Raw genomic sequence first — 12518 nt, forward strand, 5'->3', positions numbered from 1 at the left:
TAGATCTAGCTTTAGATCCCAGGCTCTTTCAGTAGTCTGCTCAGCTCAATTGGCCTAATCCTTACTCTTTGATCCTGCCCTGCTTATTCCAGAAATTCTGACCTCTCTCGTCTCTCCTCCTGTAACATACACCATCGTTCTATGCTTTCTTCAAGACCACACTCAAATGCTACTCGTGTCAAAGACTCCCTTTCAGAGCTCAGGGTCTGCAGTCTGGTTCACGCCTGTTAATGGCACTTACCACACTCTGCTTGCTGCTGGGGGATATTTGTAGATTTCTTATTAGATTGTACACAGGCAGGTATTGGGTCTTATTTTTTTCTCTGAGGGTAGGAACTGAGAGGCAAGTGAATGGAGACTCATGTAGACCAAGTGTCTGGCCTCCTCCTTGCTCTGGGCTTAGGTCCCCTCTAGCGGGAAGGCTGGTTTTTGTGTTTTTTTTTGCGCAGGTTCCAGTGGAAAAGACAGTGTTCAGGATATTGTACTTGTTGCAGCAACAAATGAACAAGCCTGGGCACTTAAGGTGGAGAACACACTGGACCTCTCTTCTCCCCACTTTTCTATCACTCCTCTGTGGCTGCTTGTCCTTCTGACAAGGCAAGTAGCTCCGCGTGGAGTGCTCGTGAAATTCTGCCTTGAGCCAGGTGATTCCGGCGTCCAGACTACTTGAGACTATGGTTAATGACTAGACCACGCCTTCCAGTATAGGCGCTGATGCACCTGGCACACCTGAAACCCCTGTAGGGCCTCCAAGACAGTAACCCCTGCCCCATGTCTAGGCAGCTAAGGACGCGCCTAAGGTCTCTGCTGAAAGTGGAATGGCAGTAGTGAACACAAGAAAATCCAGTTCCAGGGCTTCCCGCATCTGGCAGTGCGTTTCAGATCAGGAAAACCTCGCAGGTCTCCAGGGGAGCTTCCGGATAGAACCTCAAACTGGCCCTAACCCGGAAGACTCGGAGAGCGGAAGAGGGAGGCCACTCTAGATTGGTAGGTGGCAGGTTTAATAAGCAGGGTAACTTACGTAAGAGGTTTGTCTTGGGCCCGCAAAAGTAGATCTACCTGCCCACTAGAATCTTACAGTGTATACAAGAGGCCTTAACTACTCAGACACGAAGACCTTCCGGAAGGTCTCAGCACCACATGACTATCTCAATACTGCGTCCTTGAGCAGCTTCTAGCGCAAGGAGGCAAGCGGAACGCTCACTCCAAGGACAGGGTAGGGGAGAGGAGCCTCCGATTGCCCGAGTCCAGCTCGCGGGTCAACCGGTCATCACGTCCTTTTAATGACTTCCTCCAACAGAGGGGTTGTGGGTCCTGCGTTGTGACTCCCTGAGATCGCGGGGCTGGACAGAGAAACGAGTGCCCGACACCCCTTGGGGCGGGAGGAAGTAGCCGCTCCTTCCCCGGCGCCCGCCTCCTCTTCCGGCCCCCTCCGGGCTTCACCGCGCACCCGGGGGAGAGGGCTGTGGGTGGAGGCGGGGAGAAAAGGCAGAGGCGGGCCAGCGCGCAAGGCCGCGGCGCCAGGTGGGGCTTTGGGCACGCGCTCGTACGTGCGTGCGTGAGTGGGCGTGGCCAACACACGCTGTGCGCGAGGCGGATGTCCGGACCGGCTGAGCCGGGGCTACGGACGAGATGGCGGAAGGCGGAGGCTGCCGTGAGCGACCCGATGCTGAGACCCAGAAATCCGAGCTCGGGGCTTTGATGAGGACCACGCTCCAACGAGGGGCACAGTGGTGAGCGCCACGCCCGCCTTTCCGCGGCACAGGGCCAGGGGCTGGGGCCCTGGCGCTCAGGCCAGGCCCCTCTTTCTCGGCTTGGGTAGGGGCCGGGCGGGGGCGATGTAGTGACTCTGAGAAGCGTGGTCTGACCCCGGCCCCTCAGGAAAGGGACCCTGAGATCACTTCTGGGGGAGCAGGGGCGGAGCTGAGGGTTGTCCCAGCCCTTTCCAGTGGGCGGACCCGGCGGGGAAAAGAGCTGCGGGGTTGGGGAAAGAGTGCTCACGGGGACCTTCAGGATGGGGAGAGCCCTTTACCTTCTGGGACTCGATGTGTGACCTTGAGCGAAAGCGTCCACACCTAACAGACCCCAGTTCCTTACTATTAAAACCGTGGTAGCAATGTTTGACACTACATAACCCGTTCTCAGTGGATCGAGGCGTGTCAGAAGTAGACGCTTTGTAACTTGTAAACAGCAGAGCAGATGTCAAGGTCAGAAGCTGAACAAATGTTTGAGAGCCCCAGATTATCGTGGTAACAAATGTCAAAAATAATTGTGGCAGCAGAATTTCATAGCCCAGATAAAAAGTAGATGGAAAGACTCGGATTTAGAAGAGCAAGTCTGAGAGAAGTTTTTAAATAAATTGTTTAGTAGAAGGGACAATACTTCCACTAGTAAGGAGATTCCTGGGTGATATTATTGTGTGGGAGTAGAAGACTGGAGCTTGGCTTTATTACAGTGAATGTGATTGAGCTTCTCTCTTTAAGAAACCATGGTGGTGTTGATAATGCCACTTATAGTGACAGAGGAATTGAGTGGGGGAGAGAGACATTGAGATTAGGAGGAATTCACATAAGACTTGACAGTGTTCATGAGCTAGCCAAGCTGTGACAAGCAGGGCAAGCCAGTGGCAGAGGAAGTTTGAGAGACTAAAATCACACACTCAGCGTGTTTGGAGGGTATTGTTCAAGGGGTTTGGAGAGAAAAGAGAGCATTTAGAGATTGCTTATTTATGGATCCTTGTGGCTGCTGGAAAGCTGCCTCATTGCTGAGGTTTGTTGGTTGTAAAATTTGAAAGACTCACCAATATAATTGTGTTTTGTTTGCCCACAAAGGTTTCCCCCTCTTTCTGTCTTAATTGTAAAACAGCATAGTGATACTTAGAAAACATAACCAGATCAACTTGCGCTTTTTTTTCCCCAACTTGCTTTTTGACAGTGTAATTGTACCTACACTATTATATGTGTATGCATGTACATGTGTGTATACATATGTGTGCATATGTATATAAGTATACGTATATACATATGTACACATTTTTTTGACATCTTGTTTGGTCCTCAAAGGAATACTGAAGTGAAGTGTGTGATGTTATTATCCCATTTTCAGAAAGAAAATTAGTTGAATGCTGTTCATGTCAAGCGAAGAAGTATAACCAAATTGTCTACCTGGAGAAGGACCTCTGTAAAGATCATTATGAAATTAGTGACTTGGTCCTCAGCAAACAAGATTTTAGCCATAGAAGGACTTCCTTTAAATAAGCATTTTGAAGCCAATCATTTCCTTCCTTTCATTTATTCTTTCAACAATCATTTCACTTAATGGATACTTTCAGAAGTACCCATTGGCTCTCTGTGCCATGTGGGTCCTGGCCCTGTTCTGACTGGAGAATGTTTTTTTTAGTGGGGATTGCTGGTTCCCTAAGTGGAAAGACCACTAAAAAATTAAGGGAGCAGCTGCAGAAACTTACTACCTCAGCTTTTCTGTAAATTTTTGTCTTTCTCCAGGTATCTTATTGACAGCCGGTGGTTCAAACAGTGGAAGAAGTATGTGGGCTTCGACAGCTGGGATATGTACAATGTGGGTGAACACAACCTGTTTCCCGGCCCAATAGATAACTCCGGACTCTTTTCAGGTGCAGTATCCTGTTGCTTTTCTAACCCAAATGTCAACCATGGCAGCAACCTCAGGTCATATTTAGATGTAACATGGACATTGTGAACCTGACTTTCCTCCTGGGAGGGGATAGAAACAGTTGTCCTTGATTTGTGTCTGTAGCGGAAGTCTTTGCAGACTCTTGGAGAAGTTAAGCTGCCTTTTTCCTAAATTAATTGCTTCTGAGAAGAGCATGCTTCTAGCATTTTAAATTTCTTTTTCTCCTTTTGCAAATTAATTCTAGAGGTTTTAGATTAGTATATGGAACGGAAAGAAATAGGATATTTTGAAATTGATCTGGAATCTGGAATTTGGGAACCAGAATTTTCTTTGTTACCTTTGCGGTGGTACAAATTGTAGATCTGTCAACATTTTTCAGGCATTTCTGTGATGGCTTGTTTGTCATAGAAATAGTATGAGGAGAGGTGGAGGGTCAGTAGAGTTATGATCACAATCAGCTCCCAGTGGAAGAAGTGATTGAAAAAGTGATGTATGACACGCCTGAGCTTAGCTTGCACCTGTAGATGCACAGAGATGACAGTCAGCTTTTCCTAGTCTGTTCTGCCTGGCTTTGATGCCCTTGCAAGCAGGACAGAGGTGATCTGTCTCCTGTGCCCAAAATGAGGGCAGCAGGACGGCAGACAATGCATGAAGTTTGATCCAAGTACCTAACACTAACCTGTGTGCTTTTAAAAATGAATCCTACTTCAGCTCAGACTTTGTTTTAGGGGAGTCTAAATGACAAAATCAACAGTGTCATATGCTATGTTTCCTGAAGTAGGTCATATGGTGGCATTATGCCATGAAGTTGCCTCAAGGGATCATTGCAAAATGTTTGCACTTTGTCCTCTCTCTCTCTCTCTCTCTCTCTCTCTCTCCTCTCTCTCCTCTCTCTCCTCTCTCTCCTCTCTCTCCTCTCTCTCTCTCTCTCTCTCTCTGAAAAAGAAAAATCTTAAAGCTTTTAATAGTAATAGTGATGAGAATCCTAGAGCTGGGGGGGCCCTTGAAAGTCATGTTGCATGACCTTCAGCTAAGGGCAAGCATTCCTTCTGTGGTCCCTCAATTTGATGTCACATGGTTTTGGCTTGAAACATTGGCTGTGTGTCTGGGAAGTGAGAAGTATATTTCGTTCAAACCCTGGAACATTGACAGTGCAGGAATGACCTATCACTGAGGGTCACCCCCTTAGTTCCCAGGTTCTCAGTTACTTGTCAGTCCCAGTCTGGGTGCCTTCCACCTAGGGTCTTGGGAGTGGTCTGGAAGGGGCTCTTGAAAGTGTGGGAAGTTGGGGATAGAGTACTCCTCTCTCATTCCTACCTGTGCCCCTACTGTACATCAGATGGAATCCCTCTGCCTAGACCAAGCTGCGCTCTCATTTTTCTTCTTTATGTACCTCTGTGTTAGAAGAAGTTTGCAGAGAGTAAATCCTCATATAAACCCCCCTATGTGATTTTTAGCGTGATGTCCTTGGACTGATCCAGTTTTAAATGAAAATAGTGAACTTTTAATAGTGAATTAGCGCTGATAATTCCAGTTTTATGCATTTGCACTATAGTGTCATAAGAATGATGTGTTTGGGGAGAATTGTCACTGAGCCTCAGAGGGGAAAGAGCCCTATAGAACTGACGTACTTGGGAGGGTTGATGATGCTGAAAGCTGTTGGTTCCTTTCCTGTTTTAAAGGTTTCTGGCTGCCCTTTGGCACAGAATGGGTAGACAGATCTGCGTAGTGCTTCGTGTGAGAAAAGAAGGTGTGTCTCCCCAAGTAATACAATAAGTGAATACCTTTTATGAGCCTTTAATTTGTAAATCAGAGAACAATTTGGAGTTTAGGTATCAGTTATTTGGGGGAAACTCTTGAACTCCTGGACCATCCTGCTGTTGCTGAACAGAAAAAGTATGGCCTGTCAGTGTTAGTATTCATGCCACAGCTGCTGTCACTGAGAATGACTCACTGTTTTGTTTTGTTTTTTAATTGTGATGAAAGACACATAACATAAAGTTTGCCATCTTAACCATTTTTTCAGTGTACAGTTCAGTGGTAGTAAGTATATTCCCATTGGTGTGCAGTCAATCTCCATACTTCTTCATCTTGCAAAACTGAAACTCTGTACCCATGAAATCGTAACTCCATATCTTGCTCTGCCCAGTCTCTCACAACCACTGTTCTACTTTCTGTCCCTATGATTTTGACTAAGTACCTTATATAAGTAGAATCATACAGCATTTGTCTTTCTGTGATTGGCTTATTTCACTCAGCTAATGTCCTCAGGGTTCATCCATGTTGTAGCCTGGGTCAGGATTTCCTTGCTTATAAAGGCTGAATAATATTCCACTGTGTGTAATGTACCACATTTTGCTTACCATTCTTCCTTCTCACTCACATTGGTATTCCTGTTCTCCAAGGCTATTTAATTCCTTTCCTTTTTCCTTGGAAATGAAAATGGCAGAGGTAGGTCAGATCTGAAACTCACCTTGATGAAGGGCAAAATCCTGGTGGCATGGGGTGATGGGAAGGCCCGGTCACCTGGTGAATGCTGCTTATGATTTTTGTTTTTGTTTTTTTACATTGTCTGCCTTGAGTTACAGATGAGTTGCACCATTGAGGGGACTTTTTGCTTTTCCAGTTTTGTGGCTTCACTTGTCTGCAGGAGAACAGTGGCTTCTGCTACTGCTGGAGTGGGTGTTCAGCAGAGAGGCTCCCTTGGTGGGAGGTGATCAGCCTTCCTCGATCCAGTCCCATGGTCCTCCACTGAGGGAGTATGTTTCAGACCATGGGTGTCCGCTTCTGACTCCCAGTCATGTGTTGGGTGTAAGATGGATGATAGCATGTTAAAGATGCTCTCCCTCCACAGAGGCGGTGTTCAGCTGGGTTTTCACTTGGAGTGTTGAAAACTAAGTCTGCTAAATGACTTGTGGTAAAATAAGCTTAATTTCAGTGACTCGATTGTGTGCTTTCTTAGTAAATCTTTCAGGGGAAGGCAATATCTGACCTTAATACAGTTTCACTACACAGAATGTTATGTTAAATATTCATAATTAGCAATTTTAATCGTGGAATCTGGAAACACTTTGGAAATGTAAATGAGAGTTTTTTTCCTTTTATTGTCACTTCTCCCTCCAGTTATAGAAGAAATGCAAGTGCCTCATAAATGCTCAGAAAGCATGGCTGGAGATCCAGAGGGGTCAGGCCGGCTGTGTTATGGCCAGTGACAGAATTTTGTAGTTTTGTACAGTTTTTAGAAATACTTTTCTGGTTTCTGAACAACACCTAAGAATCATGTAAAATAAACATTTCTGGCGAGAAGAGCACGAGTTATGTGCTATTTTCCTTTTTCAGATCCTGAGAGTCAGACCTTGAAAGAACATTTAATAGATGAATTGGACTATGTGTTGGTTCCAACTGAGGCCTGGAATAAGTTACTAAACTGGTATGGCTGTGTAGAAGGCCAGCAGCCCATCGTCAGAAAAGTGAGTACATGAATTACCACACTTGCTGGGCAGTGTCTGCAACTGCTCCCTGTGCGACAGTGACCGGTGTTGGTTTTCTGGTGTACTGGACATACCTAAGTGGTTGAGTGGAGGTGTCCGAGGCCTTGTTTTTGGTTCTCTTTAGGGAGTTGTGGTTGTGAGTGGTAGTGAGTGAGGCTGCTCATCCAGAATGTTACAGTGAGTGGCCTTCAAACATCAGAGTTGCCCAGTGGCTTGGGGATGTGTCCAACAGTGCCATGAGAGCACTTTCTGGAAGGCTCTATAAAAGAAAGTTCACTTGGGGTCATAATGGACACACAGTCCTGCTTCCTGTTGATCTAACAGCCTTGCTGATACTGCTGTTTCCCCTGTGCCTGAGAGTCTTTGGCCACACTGCTGAATGTCTCAAAAGGCAGATGTTAGAGCCCAGAGAGAAATAGCCTCTTGAGGGAAGGCAGGCCCTGGAATAGAAACCCAGATCGTTAGCCTCCCTGGTAGACAGGACTCCTGCGAAGACTACCATCCTGACTCCCACAACTGTTTGTTGTCCGACTAGAGGGGAAATCCCAGGAGCCCGCATGCCTGGTGATAGGTAGGCATTGGGTACATTTCTCTCCGCCTGGTGTGTTCACCCCTTCTTAGCAGAGGAGGAAGGAGCTGCAGTTTTGAGGCCATGCTTCTGACAGTCACTATTCAGGACCAGAACCACCTTTTTCTTTCCATTTAAAGCCTGGGACCTGGTGAGGGGTTAGGGATCAGAAGTTTGGAGCATGCCAGCCTCCTGCAGACATCCCCCACTGCCCACACACGGTGCTGCCATGTGGTGAGCATTCCGTGAAGGACTTTAACTATATATTCTCTAGACCTTTAATTCGACAAGCTCCCATGGAAGGGAGGCATCATGATATGCCCACATAGGGATGAACAGTGACTTCCCTGTTGGGTGGTGTTGCTAGCTTTGGTTCCATTGTGGTGCTCTTGGTTGGTCCTGAGTGGAAAAAAGATTTTTAAACTCCTAGGACAGATGCCAGTGGCTTTAAAAATCTGTACTTTTGATCCCCTGATCACTGAAAGAAACTGATCATCACGAGGATTCTGCCTTTTGACACTGATGAGCCATGTTGCTTCCAAGACTTCCTCGGGGTGGAACCTCTGCTCCTTGACCCCGGCCTCTTCTTGTTCACAGGTTGTGGAGCATGGCCTGTTTGTCAAGCACTGCAAGGTGGAGGTGTATTTGCTGGAATTGAAGCTCTGCGAGAATAGTGATCCTACCAATGTACTGAGTTGCCATTTTAGCAAGGCAGACACCATCGGTGAGTAGCGGGGCTGGGGTTCCAGGTATCCAGTTGACAGGGTACAGAGCGTTGGGGCTGATAGGAGGGAAGCTGGGGCGCCCTCTTCATACTTGTTATCAGATAACCTCGGGTTGTGGTTTCCAGTCCTGACCTGGGAGCCTGCTCCCCAGGGCATTCTTGTGGAGAGCCAAGCCTGAGAGTCATACTCTATAGAACACCAGGCATGGTCCCTACCCATCTGCCATATGGTAAGAAAGATAAATGCAAATGCACAGAGCTTCAAGTAACCTACTGGAAAAGGTCAGTGGGAACGTGGAAGAGCTAGTGTCTGAACCCAGATCTGTCTTCACGCCGAAGTTCAGTTTTCTCACTTTTCTGAGTTGCCTCTGTGCTATAAATGGGACCCACATCATCAAAGGAGAAGCATAGGGAAAGTTGCCAGGCGTGTAAGTGCAAGTGGGTGCCTGTGGAAGATGTTTGGCCTTAGGAGTCATCAAGGGGCTGAGCTCAGTCAGAACTTTTGATCCAAAGCACTCCATGACCATCTGAAAAGGAAGGAGGGTGAGCATTAGCTTGACAGGGCTGTCCTTAGCCTTCGCTCTGGGGGAAGCCCTGAGTGGTGTTTCTGCCTGTTTCCAGCAACCATCGAGAAGGAAATGCGGAAGCTGTTCAACATCCCTGCAGAGCGTGAGACTCGGCTGTGGAACAAATACATGAGCAACACCTACGAGCCGTTGAGCAAGCTGGACAACACTGTCCAGGATGCGGGGCTGTACCAGGGTCAGGTAGGATGGCCCAGGGCGTGTGGCCAGAGCGCGCCCGGCTCTGATCATGTCAGCAGTGAGGTGGTTTGCACGTTCCTCAGACGTGTTTCCTTTTCACTCAGGTGCTCGTCATTGAGCCCCAAAATGAAGATGGCACGTGGCCGAGGCAGATCCTGCAGTCAAAGTAAGTGAACCTTTCCCCCCTTGTGGCTGGGCACACAGGTATAAGAGAGACTCTTACCTAAGGCAGTTACTTGTGCTAAGAGGACATTTTCTCAGTCATGAAAAACCATAATTCAATTTCATATCCAGAGCCTGTAATCCTGGTTGAAGGCCCTGGCCTTCAGTATGCAGCAGGCGTGGCAGCCGTGTAAGGGAAAGCTGCCAGGCTGTGTGAAGCAGGTGCCGCGCCTCTCCTCACTGAGATAGAGACGAGGAGGAGAAAGGGCCGCGATCTGAGGATGCTACTCTACCAGGACGTGGCTTTGTTTTTGTCAGGGGCTTTTATTTTCTCCACTTGTAGTTAGAGGTGTTGATGCGAAAGAAGGCGGCTCAGGCATGGGCTCGTGTATGACTTAAAGCTAATAGTTTGATCCCACCCCACTTTGCCCATTGGCCTGTTATCTACCACTGTCCTGGTTGCTTGTTAGGGGAATTATTCTGCTACTAAAGTGGGACTCCAGGCACCTCTATCTCAGGAGGTACTCATGTGCGGTGTGGACTCATTGCGTGTCTTGAGAAAGGGACAGAAGTGATGGGTTTTCCTTATGGTTTAAGATGGGAAAATAGTGTCTGTATTCTGGTAGTTATGGGGACAGTGTAGGTCTTTGCTCTCTTCCCTTAGTCAGGCCTTGGACAGTGACCATTTAATTGTGATGGGCTCATAACTCCTTTGAGACTCATGAAATCTACAAGCTCGCTCTTAGGAAACATGCAGGAAGACACAACATTTGGCTAGCAACCTCAAGGGCTTTACAGACACTCAGAAGGTTAGCCATGGACTCCAGTTTAGGAAACCTGGTTGCCAGTTCCTGAAAAGATGACAAAATGGCTGTGATAGGCTTAGTAATGCCCCCACCCTCGCCAGATGTCTGCATCCTGATCCCCAGAACCTATGAATATGTTAGGTGGCAAAAGGGACTTTGCAGATGTGATTACGGATCTTTTTTTTTTTTTTAAAGCCTACAGCACCCGGTATTCCCAGGCGGTCTCCCATCCAAGTACTAACCAGGCCCGACCCTGCTTAGCTTCCGAGATCAGACGGGATTGGGCGCGTTCAGGGTGGTTTGGCCGTGATTATGATCTTGAGATGGGGAGAGCATCCTGGATTATCTGGGTGGGCCCCTTGTAATCACAAGGTCCTTATAAATGAAAGCGGGATAAAATTAATATAATATTGAATGCCAGCAGTAATGGAAATCAATCAATAAAGAGGGAGACAGGAGAGTCTGAGAAGGAGATGTGAGGATGAAAGCAGAGCCAGAGTGATGACATGTGAGGAAGACTTCACTGGCCGTGAGTCAGGGAATGTGAGCAGCCTCTAGAAGTCCCAGGAGCCCCCACAAAGGAACACAGCTCTGCCCACACCTTCGTCTTAGCTCAGTGAGGACCATTTCAGACTTCTGACCTTCAAAACTGTAAGATAACAAATTGATGCTGATTTAAGCCACTATGTTTGTGGTGATTTGTAACAGTAGCAATAGGAAACAAATATACTAGCCCAGGGTGCTGACTTCCATCTTGGAACTGGAAATGCCACAGAATTGATAGAAAATAGCATAAAAACTGTGAGAACCCCTGCGGAGACAGAAGGTGGCTGGATTCCAGCCTGTGAGGTTGAGTTGACAGCTTGAGTCAGGAGAGGCTGGCTGGCTGTCCTGGCCGAGGGAGACTGTTATAGTTGTGCCTTTTTTCTCTTCCTAGCGTCGTTTCTCCCCATCCCTTCCACACCATGAGGCCTAAGAGATCCTACTAAAGGGAGACAGCTTTTGGAAAAGAGCATTGCCTCACTGAGACTCCCTGAAGAGCCTCCCAGTAAAGTGTGTCCAGTGGTGAATGAGCCAGTAGATTTCCTGAGGCACCTTCCCCTCCCCACTCCCTCAGTAGTGCCAGACGCTGTTCTAGATGCCGAGGTTACAGCAGTAAACAAAAAATCTCTGTCCTCAAGGAACAGAAAATAGATAAATAAGAACAACACACATGTCCAGTGGTTATAAGTGCTGTGGAAAAAGGGGAAGAAAACAGCAAGTGTGAGGCTTTGGGCAGGGGCAGATTCAAGCAGGATGTTGGGGAGGCCCCACTGAGGTGCCATGTGAAGATGGTCATGAAGGAGGTGAGGGAATCAGCAGTGAGTGTGGTCTTTAATGAGAAGAACATTGTAAGGCGTAGGCGACAGCAGCTGCAGGAGCTCTGAGGCAGAAGCAGGCCTGGCTGAAGACCCACAGGAGTTTGTTGTGGCTGGAGCCAGGAGGGGATGATAAGGGGCAGAGAGGGATGAGGTGGAGACTGGATTCCAGCCTTGCCTCTGGGTGAGGGCGGAGGCTTGTTGGAGGGAGTGCGGGGAGTGGAGGGGTAGTATGATCGCACCTGATGAACAGCGCACGGGGAGCTGTAACAAGAGCCTCGAGTATAGTCGGAAGAAAAGGAAAGTGACAACTTGACAGCCTGTGCTAGTTAGAGCAAAATTCATGTTCCCATCTGCTTAAGAGGACGGAATAAGTATGAGGAATGTCCTTAACAGAAGGAGGAAATGGGTACATTAAACAGGAGTAAGGAGACATACTTGGGAACAGAATTCAGGGGATGGGTTGAGTGGCAGAAGGGATGTAGGTGAAGATTGAATGAACAAGGTGGAAGGTCAGGTTGAAGAATTCTAGAAGGCATGATGGAGGGATAAAGAAGTGGAAGAGAATGGAAGAAAAGTGTTATACGGAGGAGGGGAGTAGAAATGTCAGTATCCACTTAATAGGATTCTCAGAGGCAGAGAGGAAATGACAGGGTCAGGGGGAAGAAAAAGATAGAAGAAATAATGACCGAGAGTTTCTCAGAAATCATAAAAGAGGAAAGATCTTAAATTTAAAAAATGCCAAACATGATAGATAAAAGAAAGCTCATACGTAGACACAGAGTGAAATTTAACAACAAAGATGTAGAGAAAATTCCAAATCTTTTTGAAAGAAAAAGTCACAAAGGAATAAGAAGAAGATTAATATCAAATTTCTCAACAGCAATAATGGATCTAAGAGATACTTTCTCAGTGTCAAAATAACTTTTTTTTTTTAAGATTCTTATTGGGGAGTTGGGGGGATGGGAACAGTGCTGGGGAATTGGGGGAAGGG

General features: G+C 47.2%; 1 protein-coding gene across 3 annotated transcripts in view; it reads left to right on the forward strand.

Moving 5' to 3' along the window:
- Nucleotides 1-1511: 1511 nt before the first annotated feature.
- USP4 (ubiquitin specific peptidase 4) overlaps nucleotides 1512-12518 on the forward strand; it is a 41889-nt gene continuing 30882 nt past the window's right edge. The window contains exons 1-6 of one of the 3 annotated variants that reach the window (XM_019631931.1): nucleotides 1512-1733; nucleotides 3504-3631; nucleotides 6991-7121; nucleotides 8308-8434; nucleotides 9056-9201; nucleotides 9303-9364. In XM_019631931.1, coding sequence (XP_019487476.1) covers nucleotides 1633-1733; nucleotides 3504-3631; nucleotides 6991-7121; nucleotides 8308-8434; nucleotides 9056-9201; nucleotides 9303-9364 — 695 coding nt within the window. In that variant the 5' untranslated portion in view covers nucleotides 1512-1632. The remainder of the gene's footprint in view (nucleotides 1734-3503; nucleotides 3632-6990; nucleotides 7122-8307; nucleotides 8435-9055; nucleotides 9202-9302; nucleotides 9365-12518) is intronic. The other 2 variants (XM_019631913.1, XM_019631923.1) reach the window with 2 other exon arrangements.

The sequence above is a fragment of the Hipposideros armiger genome, unplaced genomic scaffold (assembly GCF_001890085.2).
Source record: "Hipposideros armiger isolate ML-2016 unplaced genomic scaffold, ASM189008v1 scaffold_18, whole genome shotgun sequence".
NCBI lineage: Eukaryota > Metazoa > Chordata > Mammalia > Chiroptera > Hipposideridae > Hipposideros > Hipposideros armiger.